This window comes from Hypomesus transpacificus, chromosome 11 (assembly GCF_021917145.1).
Source record: "Hypomesus transpacificus isolate Combined female chromosome 11, fHypTra1, whole genome shotgun sequence".
In the NCBI taxonomy this organism is placed as follows: Eukaryota; Metazoa; Chordata; class Actinopteri; order Osmeriformes; family Osmeridae; genus Hypomesus; species Hypomesus transpacificus.
Window position 1 is genome coordinate 3,579,978 of NC_061070.1, and position 20,171 is coordinate 3,600,148.

At 49.5% G+C, this 20,171-nt stretch overlaps 1 protein-coding gene across 1 annotated transcript in view; it reads right to left on the bottom strand.

Moving 5' to 3' along the window:
• slit1a (slit homolog 1a (Drosophila)) overlaps positions 1-20,171 on the bottom strand; it is a 51,454-nt gene that overhangs the window by 28,898 nt on the left and 2,385 nt on the right. Inside the window, exons 2-7 of the mRNA XM_047029330.1 lie at positions 18,144-18,215; positions 15,064-15,135; positions 13,808-13,879; positions 11,980-12,143; positions 7,026-7,173; positions 1,089-1,160 (exon numbers count right to left, since the gene is read on the bottom strand). Of these exons, the coding sequence (XP_046885286.1) occupies positions 1,089-1,160; positions 7,026-7,173; positions 11,980-12,143; positions 13,808-13,879; positions 15,064-15,135; positions 18,144-18,215 (600 nt within the window). The remainder of the gene's footprint in view (positions 1-1,088; positions 1,161-7,025; positions 7,174-11,979; positions 12,144-13,807; positions 13,880-15,063; positions 15,136-18,143; positions 18,216-20,171) is intronic.

The window sequence follows — 20,171 nt, forward strand, 5'->3', positions numbered from 1 at the left end:
TGTGTGTGTGTGTGGAAGGTAGTACCGGTGGTGTGTGTTTGTAGCTGTGTGTGTGTGTGTGTTTGCGTTTATATATAAATACATGTGTGTGTTTATTTGTGTATGTGTGTTTGTGGTATTTACAGAGAACACAGGTCAGCACGAGGTCAGGACAACCCTGCAGGTCTTGTGTAAACAACCACACACACACACACACACCTGTTGCGTTGTGACCGGAAGCACTGAGAAAGCACCACATCACACCAGCTCAGCGTGCTAACATGGTAGCACGTTGGGCCCCAGACAGGGAGGGCAGTGAGCCAGCTGGACATGCAGAGGTCAGGGGTCAGGGGGTTAGGGGTTAGGAGGTCAGGGGGTCAGGAGGCAGACATGCGTGGTTGGTCTAAATGCAGGCTGGTCTAATAGCAGAGAGACATCTATGTATGTCTATCCGCCTGCCTGCCCGCCCGCCCGCCGTCTGTGCGTCTGTCCATCGGTCTGTCTGTCTGTGTCTAGGTGTATTCCGTTCAGACCACAGCAGGGAGGTTAGGTCTGGAAGAAGAGAGGTAAAAAGAAGAGGACGAGCAGTAGAGGTGGAGGAAAGGTCATGGTAGAGTTACGGGGAGAGGTTGAGCCTCCTACCAGCCTCCAGCCGTCCAGCCTCCGACCATCCAGGGAGAGAAACACGACCTCTCCGGTTCCCCCCTGTATCTCAGAGGCCTCCCCACTGTACTGAGTCACATTCCCAACCCCCCTCACTCCCCCCCCCCCTCACCCCCCCCCCCCCCCCCCCCCCCCCCCCGACTCCTCCGGGGGACGTCTGCCTTCATGCCATGACAACAGCACTCATCGACACACGACTTCTTGAGACACCTGCGAGTTTGTCCCCGCTCCGCATGTCGCGATCGAGATCCTGTTGTAACGCCGAGACTGCAGTTGCTCGAGGGTGCCCTTGACATCCTACATTTGGACTGTCCTCTGTCATATACGGCAGAGAGATATTATCGTCGGTTTGTGTCGAGCACCCCTGTCGTGTGGTGTGGCGTCCATGTGTGCTGTGCGTGAGCGTCCAGAGTGGGCTGTTGAAGAAGGACGTGCCGTCTACTCACATCCTGCGGAGCTTCTTGTACGGAGAGAAGGCTCCTGGAGGAACTGACTTGATGCCATTCTGCTCCAGACGTCTGGAGGTGGAGAGAGACGGGGGGAGGAGAGTGGGTAAGAGAGAGAGAGAAAGAGAGAGAGAGAGAGAGAGAGAGAGAGAGAGAGAGAGAGAGAGAGAGAGAGAGAGAGAGAGAGAGGAGGGAGGGAGAGAGAGAGAGAGAGAGAGAGAGAGAGAGAGAGAGAGAGAGAGAGAGAGAGAGAGAAAGAGGGAGAGAGAGGAGGAGAGAGACAGAACAGGGGAAAAAGTTAAAGAGGTACCATCAGTTAACCAAACAATAGAGATCACCATAGCAGCAAAGCAACGTAACCCTGCATTACCATGTCCCCTTGGTGATTGGTCGACTCTGACTAATAAAGATATGTTCTTCTCTTCTAATTGGTTCAGACTTCTGAGTCATAACATCCTCGGAAAAAATAAACAAGAAACCTCTATGGCTTGTCTGGATCTGGCTCTGCACACACACACACACACACACACACACACACGTATACACACACACCGATCACTAATGGGGTTCAGAGACTGTCTGTTTCTCCAGACCATCTGAGCCAAATTAGAGTCTCAGGCTCCCAGAGTTTCCGCGGTTGGTGAATGAGCAAGTGTGTGTGAGCATATGTATGTGTGTGTTTGTGTGCTTCAGAGAGTGTGTGAAAATCTCTACGAGCGCCTAGTCAATGCGCCTGTGTGTGTTTGTGTGTGTGCATGTGTGTGTGTGTGTGTGCGTGCTGGCGGCTGCCCCCAGCCAGTGATGTGCCAGGCAGCAGGCTGTTTATCTGCAGGTCAGATCACAGCATTTAAAAGCGGCCTTAACAAGGATTAGACCTGAGTCAGGGGCCTGGACTGGCCCACTGCCTGCATTCTCTGTGTAGCCCTGTCTGCCTGCCTCTCTGCCTGCCTCTCTGACTGCCTGTCTCTCTGCCTGCCTCTCTGCCATACAGACAGGCAGACAGGCAGACAGGCAGTGGAGAAGCAGACAGGTCCGTGATAGCTGTGCTCCGTGTGGGAGCATGATAACACACAACAGGAGGACTCCCACACGGCTTACTGTTGGAGGTTTATGTTTCTGACCTCTGACCAGAAAGCGCTTCCACAACGCACCAGCCAGACCCCCCCCTGCCCCCCAAACCTCCACGCCCTGGGGGGTCAATATTCGACCCGTCATTTGGTCAGGCCTGCTGATTGGAGGCAGCGATTTATGAGTTTGGAGTTTCCATATTTGTAAGTGGAGACGGTTCCTCTTCAAAGACAGTAGCCACCAAGCTCTGTGGATCCGCAGCAGCCCAAGTCACATTCTCAGAATGGCTGTAATTCCAGACCGCAGATTCCTGTGGTGGCTATGTTTGACGTGTGTGCGAGTGTGTGTGTGTGTCTGTGTGTGTCTGTGTGTGTGTGTGTGTGTGTGCAGCAGTGTGTCAGTGCTGTGGTCTGTAGGCCTAGTGTTGGGCTGAGTGGCTTTTGCGCCTTCTATCATCAACTAAACTGTCTGGACACAGGGCATCGCCACACTGTATGGGTGCGCACGGGTGTTTTTGGTGTGCAGGTGTGTGTTTGTGTACTCTATGTAAGTGTGTGAGAGAGCGTTGTTTGTGTGTTTTTGTGTACACGTTTGTGTATATGTCCTGCATGTATGCTTGTGTGTATGTGTAAATGTGTGTCCGCGAACCATAGCCAGGGGGGTCCGCAAAAATAATTTGCCATAAATTGCCATTGTAAAATTGTGCTGTGTCATTAAAAAGTGCAAAAATATATAAAAACCTACAGAGGGGTATTCCAGAAAGCTGGTCATGCAACATAGCCGGGTAAGTTAACCCACCAGCTGATTCACAATGTTGCAGCAACTTACTGGCAACGTTGCTACAACGCTGGGTGTCAGCTGTATGTCACAGAACCTGCTTTCTAGAATACCCCCAGATGGGGACCATTTGCAGCAGTGAGACAAGCATGTTGTGTCCATTTAAGAGCACAAAGGGTATGCTGAATGGATGTTTATGGGGGGGGGGGGGGCTAGGAATATGTTCACCCCTGTAAGGAGGTCTCTGGCCCCCAAAAAGTTTGAGAACCCCTGGTGTACAGTATGTGAGAGACTGTGAGTGTCAGTGTGTGTGTGTGTGTTGGTGTACTGTGTGTGTGTGTGTGTGTGTCTGTGTGAGAGAGAGACAGTCCTTTTGAACACCTGCATGTGTGTTTCTATGACCGTTAGCAGAGCAGCATCATGTGACCCTCCACTACCGTCCTTCACCCACGAGGATCAACAGAGCAGGACTGGGTGTACTTCAGTGTGATGAAGGCCCTCGCTGAGGAGTATACTGACAAGGGGCTGACGGGAATGGGCCGGGACAAAAATGTATGTTCACAACCTGCAAACACATGGACACACGCACACACGCAAAGTCTCTGTCACTCTCTTTCTCTACTCTCTTTACCACCCCTTCTGCATCTTTCTTTCTTTCTTCCTTTCTTTCTCTCCGTCCTTTTACATCTCTGTCTTTCCTCCCTCTCTCTCTCCCTCTCTCTCTCCCCCCCTCTCTCTCCCCCCCCCCTCTCTCTCTCTCTCTCTCTCTCTCTGTGTCTCTCTCTCTCTGTTTCTCTCTCTCTCTCTCTCTCTCTCTCTCTCTCTCTCTCTCTCTCTCTCTCTCTCTCTCTCTCTGACGCGCACACACAAATCCTCTCTGTCCTCTGGAGATTAACTGTGATTCCCTCCAATCAACAGAAAGAAAAGAAACAATTCCAGCGAGTGCCTTGAGATGGATAATCAATGTTCCTCCGACAGTTCATCAGGCCTGTGTGTGTGTGTGTGTTTACGAGCGGGCGATTATGTGTGTGTGACGATCGATGCCCCTCATCCTTTTCGTTAGGCCTTGAGCATGTTCCTCATCAAGGGCAACCTTTTCAAACGGTGTGTGAGTGAGTGTATGTGTGTGGTGGGGGTGAGGGTATGTGTGTGTGTGTGTGTGTATGTGGGGTGCGTGCGTCTGTCTGTCTGTGTGTGAGCATGTGTGCGTACGGTGTGTGTTTATGTGCACGTGTGTCTGTCTAACCAAGTGAACCAGCTGAAAGCTTAGAACACAGTCTCCAAACTCATAAACAGCAAACTGGCACTCATTAGCTGCAGGCTGCAGAAGAGAGAGTCAGTGGGTCTCCATTTCTGAGTAATGAGAGTCTTAGTGTGTGTGTGTGTCTGTGTGTGTGTGTGTGTGCCTGAGGCTCATTAAGCCAGCATTAAGCAGGTCGTGCTACCCAGCAGCCAGTCTAGCAGTAATTGAATGTGATTTTATAATGAACTTCAAGCACACATCAAACCTGCTCCAACGATTACCGAGCTGTCCTCTCGCCCTCCCCCTCTCCTCCCCCTCTGCTCCCCTCCCGACTCGAGGGGTTCACCCACGGGGCTGAACGAGAGACAGGGGAGAGGCAGACATGGAGTGAAGAGGATGGAAGGAGTAAAGAGAGGAGGGAGGAGAAAGGGGGTGTGAAGAGTGATTGGTGTGGGAATACAACTTCCTCAATGGAGACCAGTCCATGAAGTTGGGAGGGAGGGAGGCCTCGAGCCAGGGAGGGGGAGAGACAGGGCGGTATGAAGGGAGGCAGGGAAGACGGTATGGAAGAAGGGATGAAGGGATGGAGGGAGGTATGAAGGGAGGTATGAAGGGAGGGAAGGATATGCAAGCTGGCCCAGAGAGAAGACAGAGAGAGGATTAGCAAGTCCTTCGCAGCGGAGGCATTAGTCTTACACAACACAGAGCACATGTGTGTGCGTCTCTGTATGTGTGTGGTGCGTTAGATAGTTACAAATGGGTCAGGGTTATATCCGTAATGTTCATGAAGTGTGTGTGTGTGTGTGTTGACCCATGTTGGGTGGGTATTTATAAACAGCCGCTATGGGGAAGGCTGAGACCTAGAAACCAACGCAGTCATCTTAGCTCCGCCCCCTAACAACATGCAAGGGGAACCAGCCGGAATGTCACAGTTACAGTTTAGCGCCCTACATCTCTGTCAGAGTGCTCGTGTGTCTGTGTGTGTGTGTGTTCTCGTCCTTGTGTGTGTGTGTTTGTTTGTGTTTAGGTGTGTACGTGTGTGTGTGAGAGAGAGGGTGGATGTGTGTGTGTGTGTGGGGGGGGGGGGGATAGAGGTCTGTTATGTCAAGGGTCCTGGAGATGTAATCATGTGTCCTGTACAGATGTTGAGCCAGTGATAAGCTGAGGAAAGGATGTTAGCTAAGTGTTCACATGTGTTTCAGAGCAGTTGTACAGGTTACAGTATCCACTCTTGTGTCGTGTTGTGTGTGTGTCATGTTTTAGTGTGTGTGTGTGTGTGTCTCCAACATACTCATCCATAAAACATATAAATGTCTCAAAGGGCACCTACGCACACACATACACACACACACACACACAACACACACCCATGCCACGCTTCAGCGGCATCACAGCTGTGTATATCCCATGATTCCTCTGAAATATACAACTTCCTGTGCCTTTCCTGCAAGGGGTTCTGGGTAGGGGAGGAGGAGATGTGCTCGCAGTGTGGGACTGCTTTTCCTGTTCCAGCTCTTAGAGAGATAAATACTTTCCTATGGCAAGGAGGAGGAAGAGGAGGCGCAAGAGGAGGAACAGAAAGAGGATCAGAAGGAGGTTCCTTGAGGGTTGAGCTTGGTTGAGTTCTGTGGGCGCATGTGAAGCCCTCTGGGACATTGCTCGTCAAAAGGGCCGCACGAATGCATCCGATTTGATTGGAAGAGGAGAGGGAGGAGGAGAGAGGAGAAGGAAGACGGAGAAGTCGAGGAGGAGGAAGAGGAGGAGGAAAATATGGAGGTGGAGGAAGAGGAGGAAGAGGACATCTGTCCCCTTCTGTGTGACGTGTGTCAAAGTGTGTGATCAGGTGTCAGTGTTGCAGGTGAAGCCCTCGAGGTGGTCAGATGTTTCAGCACCTAACTGCTCCCTGATAGGATGCTGGTGCACCCTGTAGAAGCTCCCAGAGAGAAGCAGGCAGCAGGTCTACAGCGGAGAGTTGTTCATGGAGCCGTCGCTACCAACAGACACGTGGCACATCTTCCTCCTGCTGTGGGGAGGGAATGTCTGTCATGGAGCCAGGATGAGCCTGTCAGCCATCCTTGTAGCCAAGGTCCAGGTTCCAGAGGCTGTTTCAGGGGCTGCAGGCACGGTGTATGAGGCTCGGGTGGTGGTGTTCGTCGTTGTTGTTTGGAGGAAGACCCAGGTAGAACAGGAGATCATGAGATCATGGAGATCATGTCTCCTGAATGATTGAATGGGGCAGGCAAAGTTGGCCACATGGACGACACTGAAGAGGAGGCTCTTGGGAGAAGGAGGCAGTGTTGCTGGGGCTGGTCGTGGCCAGGTTACGCATGGAGTTTTCATAGTGTAAGCTGGTTAGGAAGATGGAAGAGTTTGTTGTTGTGGGGAGGGGTGCTTAGTGCACGGGTAATGGGGAGTGGGCTGTACTGCTTCAGTAGTAACCAGGGGGTTCATTGTTATGTTTTTAAACAAATCTAATCTTCAGGGTGGTGTTACTCGTGGGTACCTGGTATTTCTGACCGCTCAATAAAAATGTAAGTATAACTTCAATAAAAGGAAATTTTCTCATTTTCTCTCTCTCTCTGTCCCCTTTAAGGGGAGTGGGCTGTGTGTGTGTGTGTGTGATTTACATTTACATTGAGTCATTTAACAGACGCTCTTATCCAGAGCGACTTACAGTTCAAGTACAGGGACATTCTCCCCGAGGCAAGTAGGATGCAGTGCCTTGCCCAAGGACACAACGTCATTATGCACGGCCGGGAATCGAACCAACAACCTTCTGATTACTAGCCCGCCTCCCTAACCTCTCAACCATCTGACCTCCGCGTGTTGAAGGTGAGGGAGGTACTCACATCTCTGCCATGGTGTCAGGGAGGTTGGCCGGGATGGCGGTGAGCCCCTTCCCTCGGCAGTCCACGATGTTGTTGCTGCAGGTGCACATGGCGGGACACGACCCCCCCCCTAAACTGCAGGGCTGCGGGGCGGAGCTCTCTGAGTGGCCTGGGGGGGGGGGGGGGGGCGGGGTGGAGAAAAGGAGGAAGGGCGAGAGAGGGATGAGGGGAGGGAGGAGGGAGGAATGAGGGGAGTTTGAGGGGTGAGGGAAAGAAGGATGAAATGAAAGAGAAAGAGACAAGGTGAGTAAACATGAATGAGAAATCGTCAGAGGGGTAAATTACTTTCATTGATTTGAAAGGAGGATGTAGAGATGTGAAAAATGTGTGTGTACACGTGAGTTTGTGTCTGTGTGTATATGTGTGTGAGTGTGTGTCTGTGTGTATATGTGTGTGAGTGTGTGTATGTGTGTGTATGTATATGTGTGTGTATGTGTGTGTGTGTGTGGGTGTGTGTGTGTGTTTGACCAGTGTAAACAGGATTACAGCGTTGGTCAGTGAGTGGAAAGAGGTATTCTCCCTCTCTCTCTCTCTCCCTCCTCTCTCTCCCTCCTCTCTCTCCCTCCTCTCTCTCCCTCCTCTCTCGCTAGTTCTCTCTCTGGTTCTCTCTCCGTCCCTGTCTCATTCTCTCTGTCTTCTCTGTTTCTCCTCCATCTCCCTAGCGCTCTCTTGTCTTGTTCAACTGTCTGCATTCCTGCAGTCTCTCTCGTCTCAGAGCACCGGAGAAGACATTGACTTGCAAATGAAGTCTTGTTTTCTCGGAATGTTTCCACGTTGAGGAAGTGAGACAGTGCCGCACCAAAGCTTCTCCAGCTACTGTGTGCATGTATGAGTGTGTGTGTGTGTGTGTGTGTGTGTGTGTGTGTGTGTGTGTGTGTGTGTGTGTGTGTGTGTGTGTGTGTGTGTGTGTGTGTGTGTGTGGGTGAAAGAGAGAGGTGGTATTTGATCGTGACTGTGCCTCCCTGCCTAATTCTCGTCTGGGGAGGAAACAGAGAGGAGTCATCAAAGCCCTGTCAGACTGGCAGAATGGCATTAATAATGGAACATATATTGAGGACTTTTCAATAACATCCATTGATCTTCTCAGGCTCTGTCTTTATTGAGTTCTGACTGTGTTCACTCCGACTGGGAGGAAATCTCTTTTAGCACACCATTCTCTCTCTGTCTCCCACTCTCTGTATCTCTCTCTCTCTGTATCTCTCTCCCTGTATCTCTCTCTCTGTATCTCTGTCTCTCTGTATCTCTCTCTCTGTATCTCTCTCTCTGTCTCCCACTCTCTGTATCTTTCTCTCTGTATCTCTCTCTCTGTATCTCTGTCTCCCACTCTCTGTATCTCTCTCTCTGTATCTCTCTCTCTATCTCTCTCTCTGTATCTCTGTCTCTCTGTATCTCTCTCTCTGTATCTCTCTCTCTGTCTCCCACTCTCTGTATCTTTCTCTCTGTATCTTTCTCTCTGTATCTCTCTCTCTGTATCTCTCTCTCTGTATCTCTCTCTCTGTATCTCTCTCTCTCTGTGTGTCTCCCACTCTGTCTTTCTGTCTCTCCAGTTGATCCAGTATTTCCCGGCTAACCCAGAAAAACGTAGAAAACAGACTTTTAAATGGCCTCATTTACTCTGAATTACTAATCTGAGTTTTGAGTTTCCAACCATGAATATTTGATCACTTTCCTATCAACCCCCAGCGCATGTTCTAAATGTGGGTTTGTATGTGTTTGGTTTCACCAGAACAACTTGCTGATGAATTGATGGCATGTGATAGTCCTGAGTGGATCCCCTCCTCTCCAGTCCTTTCCTGTTTTCAAACAACCTCATTGTGTATCAACCTTAATCTCTCTCTCTCTCTCTCACACACACAGACACACAAGATTCCTAGAGTTCCCACCTCACCCTCCACCAGATGTTTCCCTGTGGCCATGGGTTTTGAACCGACAACCTCCCGACACAGCCTGTCTATTCAGGCAGGGTTAGGTCACCCCTCCCCCTTATCCACTGTGATCTACTCTGATCAACAGTGATCTGGGATGACAAAGGTTGGGCAGATCTGAGAGCAGCTACGGCAGGTTCGCCTTACTGGGCTGGGATCCAGCAGGGTTCCGTTTGACAGATCTGGGATCAGACCGAGTGCAGAGCCCAGCTGGAGCGAAGCTGGGAGCAACAGCTCTCTGACAGCCTCTCCAACTGTGAAGGTGAGCTGTTTGAAGTGTCGACATCCCTTCCTCCCCTCGCTCCCCTCCTCCACCTGCCTCCCTTCATCTCCCCCTTCCCCTCCTCTGTGTTTTGTCTCTGCTGGTTCCTTTCTCTTCCCTCCCCCTCCCTTCTTTTTAACCTCTCCTCTCTTCATCCCTTATTCATTTGGATCTTCCTCTTTGCCGTCTCCCTCTTCCGTTTCCTTCCCTGCGCTCCCCCCCTCTTCCCCCAATCCCTCCCATCCTTCCAGAACCATCTTCCTCTCCTTCTTCCTGTGTCATCTCAGTCTCTGCTCCAGTTCATCTATACAGCCATCCGGTCCTCCTCCTCCTCCACTCATCCTTCCTTTCATGTCTTCCGTCCCTCCCTCCTTCCCTCCCTCGTACAACAGTCCCCTTCCACCAGCTCAATCTCTCCCTCTCTATCTACCACTGAATGCTCACCGATCCTTCGTTTCTTTTCCTTCCCCTTCTTCTGCCCTCTCTTTCCCTCCCTCTCTTTCTTTCTCTTATCTTCTCCTTCACTAATTATCTCCCTCTCCTCTACCGCTCTCTCCCATTTCCTCTCTCTTTCCCTAACTATGTCGCACTCCGTTTCTATCTCTCCTTCCTCCTCCCTCTCTTTCTCCCCCCCCCTCCCTCCCTCCCTCTCAGAAGAAGTGTTAGTACAGCACTGTGGGACAGCCCTCCAGTGAGCAGTGATGAGGGGCTGTGGGCTTCGCTGCTCTGCTCTGCTCACCCAAACAAATCACATCCAACATATCATCGCTCTATCCCTCTCTACATCTCTGTCGCTATCCCCCCCGCCCTCCCCCCCCACTCTCGAATATCCCGCTGTCCCCCCTTCTCTCTCAATCTTTCCTTCTCTCACCTTCCCTGCTCTCTCTCTCTCTCTCTCTCTCTCTCTCTCTCTCTCTCTCTCTCTCCCCCTCCCTCCCTCTCTCCCTCTCTCTATGGATCTCTCCCCCGACTCCCTTCTCTAGCTCCCTCTGCCCCTCCTCTCTTTCTCTCTCTCTTCTTTTTCTCTTTCTCCCCTTAAATGATCACCCTCCCTCCCCAAATCCCCCGCAGGTGGCCTGGCTAGGATGCATTTAACACACACACGCAAACACACAATAATGCACACTGGAAATCTGTATTGTGTGTGTTTGAGTATGTGTGTGTGAGTGTGTGTGTGAGAGTATGTGGCTGTGTGTTTGTGTATGTGTGTGTGTCTGTGCCAGTGAGCCGATCTGTAATGATTCCTTCATTGGGAGTTCATCTGCTGGTCAACCATTCACTCAAGACAAGAAAGTATGTGTTTGTGCATGCCTGTATGTGTGTGTGTGTGTGTGTGTGTGTGTGTGTGTGTGTGTGTGTGTGTGTGTGTGTGTGTGTGCATGTACAGTATACTGTACATGTGTGTGTTGTCTAAGTTTGTGTGTGTGTGTGTGTGTGTGTGTGTGTGTGTGCGTGTGTGTGTGTGTTTGTGCATCGTGTCTGTTTGTGTCGATAAGTTTGTCTGTGTGTTGCAGGCTATCAAGGCTATGAAGCAGCACAGTCACATTTTCCCAGAAAGCAAACCCGGTGCTTTACTGCCTGTTCAGTAAACAGGCACTAACGCCCACATCCCCCTCCCCCCCCCTCCTCGTCCTCATCCTCCTCTCCTGTCTTTCGTAAGTGGGATAGTTTCACTTCCATGGTTCAGAACCCCTCCCTGGGTGATGAATAGTTAATGATCTGTGCTGTCACGCCGTATGGCTGTGTAAAATCACCTCACAAGGAGGGACAGACACACACACACACAAATAACACACACACGCGCAGATACACACATCCACAAATACACACATATCCACAAATACACACACACAAACACATGCAGATACACACATCCACAAATACACACATATCCACAAATACACACACGCACAAATACACACACACAAACACATGCAGATACACACATCCACAAATACACACACACACACGCAGATACACACAAAAACACAAATACACACACACGCACACACAGATACACCAATACACACGCACGTCCAGACACAGAATTACACACACACATCCACAGATACGCAACACATGAATGTACATCCACGTACATTCCCCAAACCACCCAATAAACATGGAGACATAAGCACACACACACACCTTCACACGCCTCTACACAGCTGGTGTTTGGAGAAGATGGCCTTGAGAGGACAAACTGTTTCTCATGCAGTTCTAGAAAGTGAAATAATCATCTAAAAACACAGACACACACACACATCAAACATGCTCAGCAGGGAGGTGAGAAGCGTGAATAATGAAAGAGGAGCCACCAGCTCCATCTTCATCCTTCTCAGGAGGACGCACACACACCCACACACCCACACGCACACACACACACCCACACACACACCCACACACACGCACACATACACACATACACGCACACGCACACACACACCCACACACACACACACACAGCTGTGTGCTCGTCCCAGGGTGGTACCTCTGCCATCTTCATGCCAGCTGAGTGCTGGACTGACATGAAAAACACTGCCTGGGGGAAACTCACCCAGAGGTGTGTGTGTGTGCATGAGAGACACATTGCGTGTGCTTGTGTGAATGTGTGAGGTTATACACATGTGTGTGTGGGGAAAAAGTGTGATTTGTTTGCGTGTTTTGGAAGAGAGACGTGTGTGTGTGTGTGTGTGTGTGGGGGGGGGGGGGGCTGCAGGCTACTTACCAGAGCAGGTGAACTCATGCTTCTGTATCTCGGCCACGTTGAGCCCCCGGAGGGGGAGGGGGGCGGTGCACTGGGTGAACAGACCAATCGTAGGCCTCTGTCGGAGCCACTGAGCCAACCAGGAAAGATGACAATCACAGTTCAGGTTGTTGGAGTGAAGCCGGCTGGGGAGCGGAAGGAGACGTGAAATGAGATCAGATTTAATTCAACTTATTTCAGACTAGGTTTGATTTAAAGATGGATCAATATGATTGTATTAGTCCCTGTGAAAGTCCCTGCCCCTTGGAAAGATGCAGTACACATTACACACAAGTACACACACACAGCAACAAATGACATAGTCAGACACACAAAGAAAGAGCCTACTGTAAGTAACCCAAGACAAGTCTGCCATCCCCACTGTTTATCACGAAAATGAACGGCTGCATCTTAAGTAATAAAAAACAAATATATATATATATATATATATATATATATATATATATATGTATATGACAGTTTATCACTAGCCTAAATAATCAGATTCTGATTATTTTACCCCTTTCCTGCAATCTCACAATTAAAAGGAAATAACAGAAGTTGATAGTTGCAGAGGACTCTCACAACACACCTGGTCTGGACTAGATCTCTAAACACACCTGGTCTGGACTAGATCTCTAAACACACCTGGTCTGGACTAGATCTCTAAACACACCTGGTCTGGGCTAGATCTCTAAACACACCTGGTCTGGGCTAGATCTCTAAACACACCTGGTCTGGACTAGATCTCCAAACACACCTGGTCTGGACTAGATCTCCAAACACACCTGGTCTGGACTAGATCTCTAAACACACCCGGTCTGGACTAGATCTCTAAACACACCCGGTTTGAACCAGCAAGCTCTCTAGAAGGACATCTCTTCTCACTGTTCAGTCATAGTTCAGGTTGCCTCTCTCTGGGAACCCTTCTCTTAACCTTCTCTTTGGAAACTCAAGCTAGCAGCCACCCAGCATGTGTCCCTGGAGCAGTGACCCCCACAGCGGAGTCTCTGATGGAGCAAATCCCAGCACGGCAAATTGTATGTGACACATTCTAAAGCAGAAATTCTAAATGGGAACATTCAAAAACCAGAGATTCTAAACGTGGCATTCCAGGAACGCTGCACTTGTGCAGAATAGCTGCTCTGGCTTTGGCGGTAGGAGTCTAGAAGATAAAGACACACACACACACCCACACTAAAGACATACACACACACACACACACTAACCCATAACCCCACTGGGAACCCAAAAAGCACCACAAGAATGAATTCCAGCGAGGATAATTGATTTAATTCCGACATAATTCCATATTTAGTCATCCCATTTAGACAATAGGCTCGCAGGGGTGAGCGTTTTGGGTCTGCTAGTGGCTGCCGCTGCAGCTCAGACTGACTAAGATAAGAGGCTGGTGCCAGAGACTCCCAGACTGCTGTGGGCTGATGGTCTGTGGCTGCAGACCAAGACTTAACCACATCGTCCATCTGCTCTCCACTGATCTGGACCCTGTCTGCTCAGTGTGGACACGCTCACACCAGAACCTACACACACCAGAACACTGTGTACTACCCGCACACACCCGAACCCACATGCACCAGAAATACACGTACACCCGAACACTGTAGACCCATGCACACCAGAATACAACCACACTGAACCCTGTCTGCTCAAAGATCCTTCACTTCACAGCTCTACAACGGCCATGGTACTGTGTGCCTGGCCCGGTCAGGTTCGAGGCTGATATAAGACAGACAGGGAGATAGTTTTGTGTGTGTGTGAGTGTGTGTGTCTGTGTGTGTGTGTCACTCACAAGGTACGTAGCTTGGGCATGTGGTTGAAGCTGGAGACTGGGATGCTGCTGATGTTGTTGTTGTTCAAAGTCCTGGAGACAAAAGATGGAGACACCATAGTTAGAGAGAGACATTACCAGAGTCTCTCTCTCTCACTCTCTCTCTTGGGATCTAATATATCGTCCTTCACAGATGGGGTTAGGGCTAGCCCCTCCCACCCTCACACATTATGGATGTGCATACGCTTACTTTGACACACACACATCACACAAACACACACACACAGACACACACAGAGACACACACACACTACCCCATCTGGGGCATCAGCTGCAGTGGAAAGATCAGAGGTCATTTTAATCAGCCTAACAACCCCACATATCACCTCCGACACCTCCCCCAACACCCCCCCCCCCCCCCTCCAGGCCCTGTTAACTCAACCAACCCCACCTCTCTCTCTCTCTCTCTCTCTCTCTCTCTCTCGATCAAATCAAACCCCATATAGACATCATCCAGGAGCCACCCCCCTCGTGTTAACCCTCCCCCCACCATGACGATAACCCCAACCTGATCCCCCAATCTATCCTCCCTGCCAATTAACAACCCCCCCCTCCTCCCCTCCCTCGCCCAGCCTCCCCCCACCCCCCTCCAGCCCAGCTGCAGGTAACCCCCTCCCCCCCCCCCCCCCCCCCCCCCCCCACTCCCCCCATCTCTTTGTTCTCAGTTCAGAGAGGCACGGCCTGGTTCACATCAGAGTCCCGTCAAGCATGGTCAACGGTGAACCAAGCCTAGATTCTAACCCTGCCTCGGGTGGGGACTGGCTGTTGGGTTGTGTAGGGTGGTGTAGGGTGGGGAGGGGTAGGTTAGTGTGGGGTGAGGTAGGGTAGGGCAGTGTGGGGTAGGTTGGTGTGGGGTAGGATGGGGTGGTGTGGGGCAGGTGCGATGGAGTGGGCTCGAGTTGGCTCAGGGACACTGCCCCCCGTCCCACGTCAAGGGACCAACCCACCTCCAGGGAACAGTGAATTACTGTCACCAGTTTTGAATACAGCAGGGACCTGGGGGGGCTGCAGAGTAACCGTGTGTGTGTGTGTGTGTGTCTCCTCTGTGTCTGCTGGCTCTGGTGGTGGTCCTGCTACTCCAGGGGGGAACAGCTTCATTTAACTGAAAGATTGAATGGGATGATAGGGAGAAAGCTGTGTGGCTGACAAATATCGGACTGGAGGGTCTGTGTGTGTGTGTGTGTGTGTGTGTGTGTGGGGGGGGGTTGGGTACTCACAGCACTTCCAGACTCCTGAGAGCCCTGAAGGCCCCATCTTCAACACAGCTGATGTGATTCTTATCCAGCTGACTGCAGAAGAAACACAAAAACGAGATGGATTATACTTATGTACACACACTTGCCGACACACACCAGTACACAAACACACCATGCACACATACGGCTGTATTTAAACACAAACACAAACACTCTCACACATACACTTGTAAACACACTCACCCACACACACCCATACGCAAACACACAGACACACATAAAGCTGTACACAAACACACACACGCCTATACACAAACACATGCTCTCACAAAGCTCACACACACTCGCAAACCCAAACCAATGTGCAAACACACACTCGCACACCCAGATGCACGCACACACCCATGTGCACCAAACACCCAAATGCACACACAAACACACACAAACACACACATGTATGCCCCAAAGCAGCAGTAATCTGTGATCTGGTAGATCTCAGGGGTCCAGCCAGTAGAGGACCCCAGACTGTTTATCAGCAACAAGCACACAAATCTGTCTTTAAGTATGTGCGTTCTTGTGGGATGGTGTGTGTGTGTGTGTCTGTGCAAGTGAGTGAATGTGCAAGTGGTGGGTGAGTGTGTGTTGTGTGTCCACAGGGATAAAGGTATGTATCACTCGGCCATATCTGCAAAGGGGCAAAGCTTGCTCTATCAGTGTGATATACTGTACGATGATACAAGACACGTTCACACACACTCCAACAAACACAGGCATACACACACACAAGGTTTTTTAATATAACCAACGTAACAAAGCACAGAATATAGGAATATTCCGGAGATCCTAGCTCCACCCAGGTCGGCTGCTCGCCCCCGCGTGTGAGGTGTCACAAAACCATTACTCCAGTTATCGAGTGAATACACACAAGAAGACTGACACACGCAAAGTCTCTGTCTCTCTCTCGCCTCGTTTTAAAGATGTTGCCCGAGACTGGGTCCGTGAGGCCTGGTTGCCTGGTGCTCGGAGGGCTGGGAAGGCTCTGACCCTCTGGGAAAGTCACAACGAACAATCCCCTTCTGCAAGCAGGGGCATTCATTCAGAGCCCAAGACATGCCTGTGTGCGTGTGTGTGTGTGTGTCAGTATTATTACCTCGAAACCAGACATTGGTATAAAGATCTTTAACTGGTAGATGTCTTTGAGAGCTCACCAGATGCTGTCCATTTCAGGAAGACATAAATCTACATCTAGTCTTTGTTCTGGTGGTCATATAGTTATAATATTGGGACTGTAGTGTGTGTGTGTGTGTTTGTTGCTCAGATTGGTGTGTAGAATGATGTGTTTATGATTTATTGGCATGGTTGTCCTGACAGGAACTCTATATATGGAGAAATACTACCAATGTCATATCCTCTTGAAGTACTCCTCTGGCCATATATCCTAACATGTCTAAACAGTGGTCTGTATTGGTCGGGGCGGAAAAATGTGAGTGTGTGTGTGTGTGTGTCCATTTATTGTATCTGTGTGAGAGTGAGAGCCTCATGTACTAACGCTTTTGCGCCCAGTTCAGGCGTAGCTGTTTCGCGACGTGCGCCTAAAAGCATGGCGAGGCATGTAGAAACATGCCGCACTGAGGTAAAAGCGCAGACTGCCTGTCACGGGAACTGAAAATGGCAAATTGTGCTTTTCCGTGTCATGCATATGCATTCATGGGAGGGTCAACGGCAAAGTGGGAGTTTCCCATAAAGAGATGGGAGGAGATGAGTAAAGTGCGCCTAATGATGTATTGCACGGTACAGGGGCGTAACTATAGGGGGTGCAGCAGGTGCAGGTGCAGCTGCACCCGGGCCCGTGGGGTGTCGAGGCCCGTAGCCAGGCCCCAAAACATACATGCATCACTCAATGGGCCCCCGTTCAAGTACCGTCGCATGACGGGCCATCCTTCAGTATAGCAGCGTACTCCCTGGATATTTTCATGTTCACATACACCTTGTTGATAATCTAACAGAAGTGCCAAATACTATTTATACACCTAAAAAGGCAAACTTATCTCAGTCCTGGTTTTTATTATTTTTTGGGGAAAAGTAGCAATTTATACCAAAATCATATGTTTATCCTACATATACTATAGAAACTATCAACAAACTATTCAATGAAATGAATAAGTTCTTATTTTTGGGGGTATTTTTGTGATTAGCAATGATGATAGCTGTGTAGTATGTATGTTGTTGTCCAACCTTTTAAGCATAAGAGTGGAAGCAAGAAAAGGCAAGACAAAAAAGAACAAGATGAGAAGGCGGAGAGCTGCCGAAATTACATTATTTTTTAACTAGTTAAACCATCAACTAGTTGCCAGCCTACGAAATCCACCACGGACGACCCCGACACGGACGTCCCCCCTGCTAGCAGCAGTGCAGCAGTTCAGCTGGGATCAGTATCGCTGCCCTCAGACAGGTAACCTACGGCTATTGTGATAGATATACATTTCAAGCCAAGTTATAGCCTACATACATTATGGTCGGGCAGGATAACTAGGAGACAAGTTGGCTAGATAGTGGTCACTACTAGGTGGATAGCATATTATTATGTTAAGCTAACCAATTAGCCTATTCCTACCAGGGGGAGGGCAACCAAATGTAACGAAGTGTTTCCCCATTTATTCCAATGTAAAACCGTCATAATATCTTGCACCTGGGCCCGTCGTTACTACGTTACGCCACTGGCGCGGTATGTACAAAAAACGCCCGTGAAAGCGCACCTCTATTTTGCGGTGATAATTCTGCGCCTCTTAAAGCACGTGTAAACCAGGATGCGGGTTTCCTCGCATTTGCGTCCTGGTGAAATGGCAGCAGTAACCCGATCAAGACTAAGACATAGACGGAGGAGACGACCTGAACGGATTTTTGCCTCAAGCATCACACTTTTTCAGTGAAGTGAACACGAGATCATTACGCGTTACAGATTAAGCAGCCATGCCATATTACAGTTACTGGATTTTTTTTATTTCGGTCCAGATGGCATTTTTTTGTGTTGGCTTAGATATGTGTGTGTGTGTGTGATTCAACAGCAGATGTACAGGTGTGTGTTGCGGTGTTCCTCTTACAGATTCTTGATATCAGTGGCTCCTCTGAAGGCCTTCCTGGGGATGGACTGGATCATGTTCTCACTCAGGTCCCTGAGGAAACACACAAACACACACACACACCAGGTTAGAGCTCAGACTGGACTGACACAGTAACCTTACATCACTTCCTGTTCATCACCTTAACATCCTATGCTAGAGGACTGAACACGTCACACGGCCAGAACAGTCTAGAACAGATGTCTCAAACATAGCTGTTCCAGAGTCAAAAGCCACACAACTCTAACACATACACGTGTGACAGTGCTTTTTGTCGGGCATGCAATCACACAGTCATTCCACTAGTGTGAGGTGCATGAGTGACTGCGTATGAACCTGAAAATCAGGCAATAGTCTCGACACCCCTGTGGGGTCCTCTGGGAGCATGCACAGGGAATTAATGAGTGGGCTTTCAGACAAAGAGCATTGATATAGCAGAGTGTGTGTGACACTGTTTTTGCTGGACTGTGGATACAAATGAGGTATTTAAATGTGTGTGTGTATGTGTGTGTGTGTGTAGAGGGATGTGTGAAGTAAGAGGCTGACAGAGAGAGGAGGGCAGGAGAGAAGGGGAGGGGGGAGGAGAGAAGGGGAGAGACACACAAGTTGCCATAGTTTTAATTAGTAGAAGGCTTTGTTCAGCAGTTAAATGGTGAGCTGACCTCATTCAGAAAGGGTCTGCCCCTCTACTTCTCTCTCTCTCTCTCTCTCTCTCTCTCTCTCTCTCTCTCTCTCTCTCTCTCTCTCTCTCTCTCTCTCTCTTTCTCTCTCTCTCACACACACACTCATACTCACACATCCACACAAATATATGTACATACACACACACACACACACACACACGTAGGGGCTCCCACAGCACAGGATGTAAACAGAGTACTCATGGCCTCGGAGTGCCAGCCTCGGAAAAATGACCCTGAGTCAAAACACACACACATTCACGCTCAAACCCATACATGCACAGAAACATATACATGAACCCGTTTGCAAGAAGATACTCACAGAGACACACACAACCACACAACACACACACACACACAAGCATCCTGCCATGTAAGAATGCTGAAAAGGTTGCCAAGATACACAAACACACACTTACACCCACACAATCTGGTTCATGTCATTTCCAGAATGTTCTCTGGAATGTAAAAACACACTGTGGTGGCTAGAGTGAAATCCAACCAAAAGCAGTACACAGCGGTCTCAGAACACACGTACACTCACACAAACCTGGCCACAAACCTACACGTACACAAACACACACACACACACCCAAGGTAGATCCAGCAGATTGAAAGGCTATGACCTGTCATGTCTTGCCTCAGTAAGAGGTGTGTGTATGTAAAACGACATGACGTTCTGACAGCAATAAAACACATGCACTCATCTAGAATAAACTAACGTGTAAGATGTCTAATTATCTTGACAACAACACATTCCTGTTATATAGACATCAGCTATAGCTGGTTCCCATTCAGACACGGACACGCCTGAAACACACACACACACACAGAACACACTCATCAATTTAGGTAGCTAGCTCCTTCACAGCAATAACATAAGTATCTCATTTGATGACAGGTTATAACACATGAACGTTTACCAGGGAGGGGACAGAGAGGGAGAGGAGAGAGAGAGAGAGAGAGAGAGAGAGAGAGAGAGAGAGAGAGAGAGAGAGAGAGAGAGAGAGAGAGAGAGAGAGAGAGAGAGAGAAGGAGAAGCAGGGACATAGAGAGAGAGAGGGAGAGAGAGAGAGAGAAGCAGGGACAGAGAGAGAGAGAAGCAGGGACAGAGAGAGAGAGAGGGAGAGAGGGAAACAAAGGGAGAAACAATGGGACAGTGAGAAGGCACAACGAGGATAAATGGCGAGAAAGTGAGGAAGGAGAAAAAGAGGGAGAGCAGAGAAGAGTCAAAATGTTCTTTGAAACAATCCATTTGGATTCCTCAATCCAGCCCAAAGCCCCTCATGCTGTTTACAATCAAGAATAAAATAAACCTGACATTGGTTTA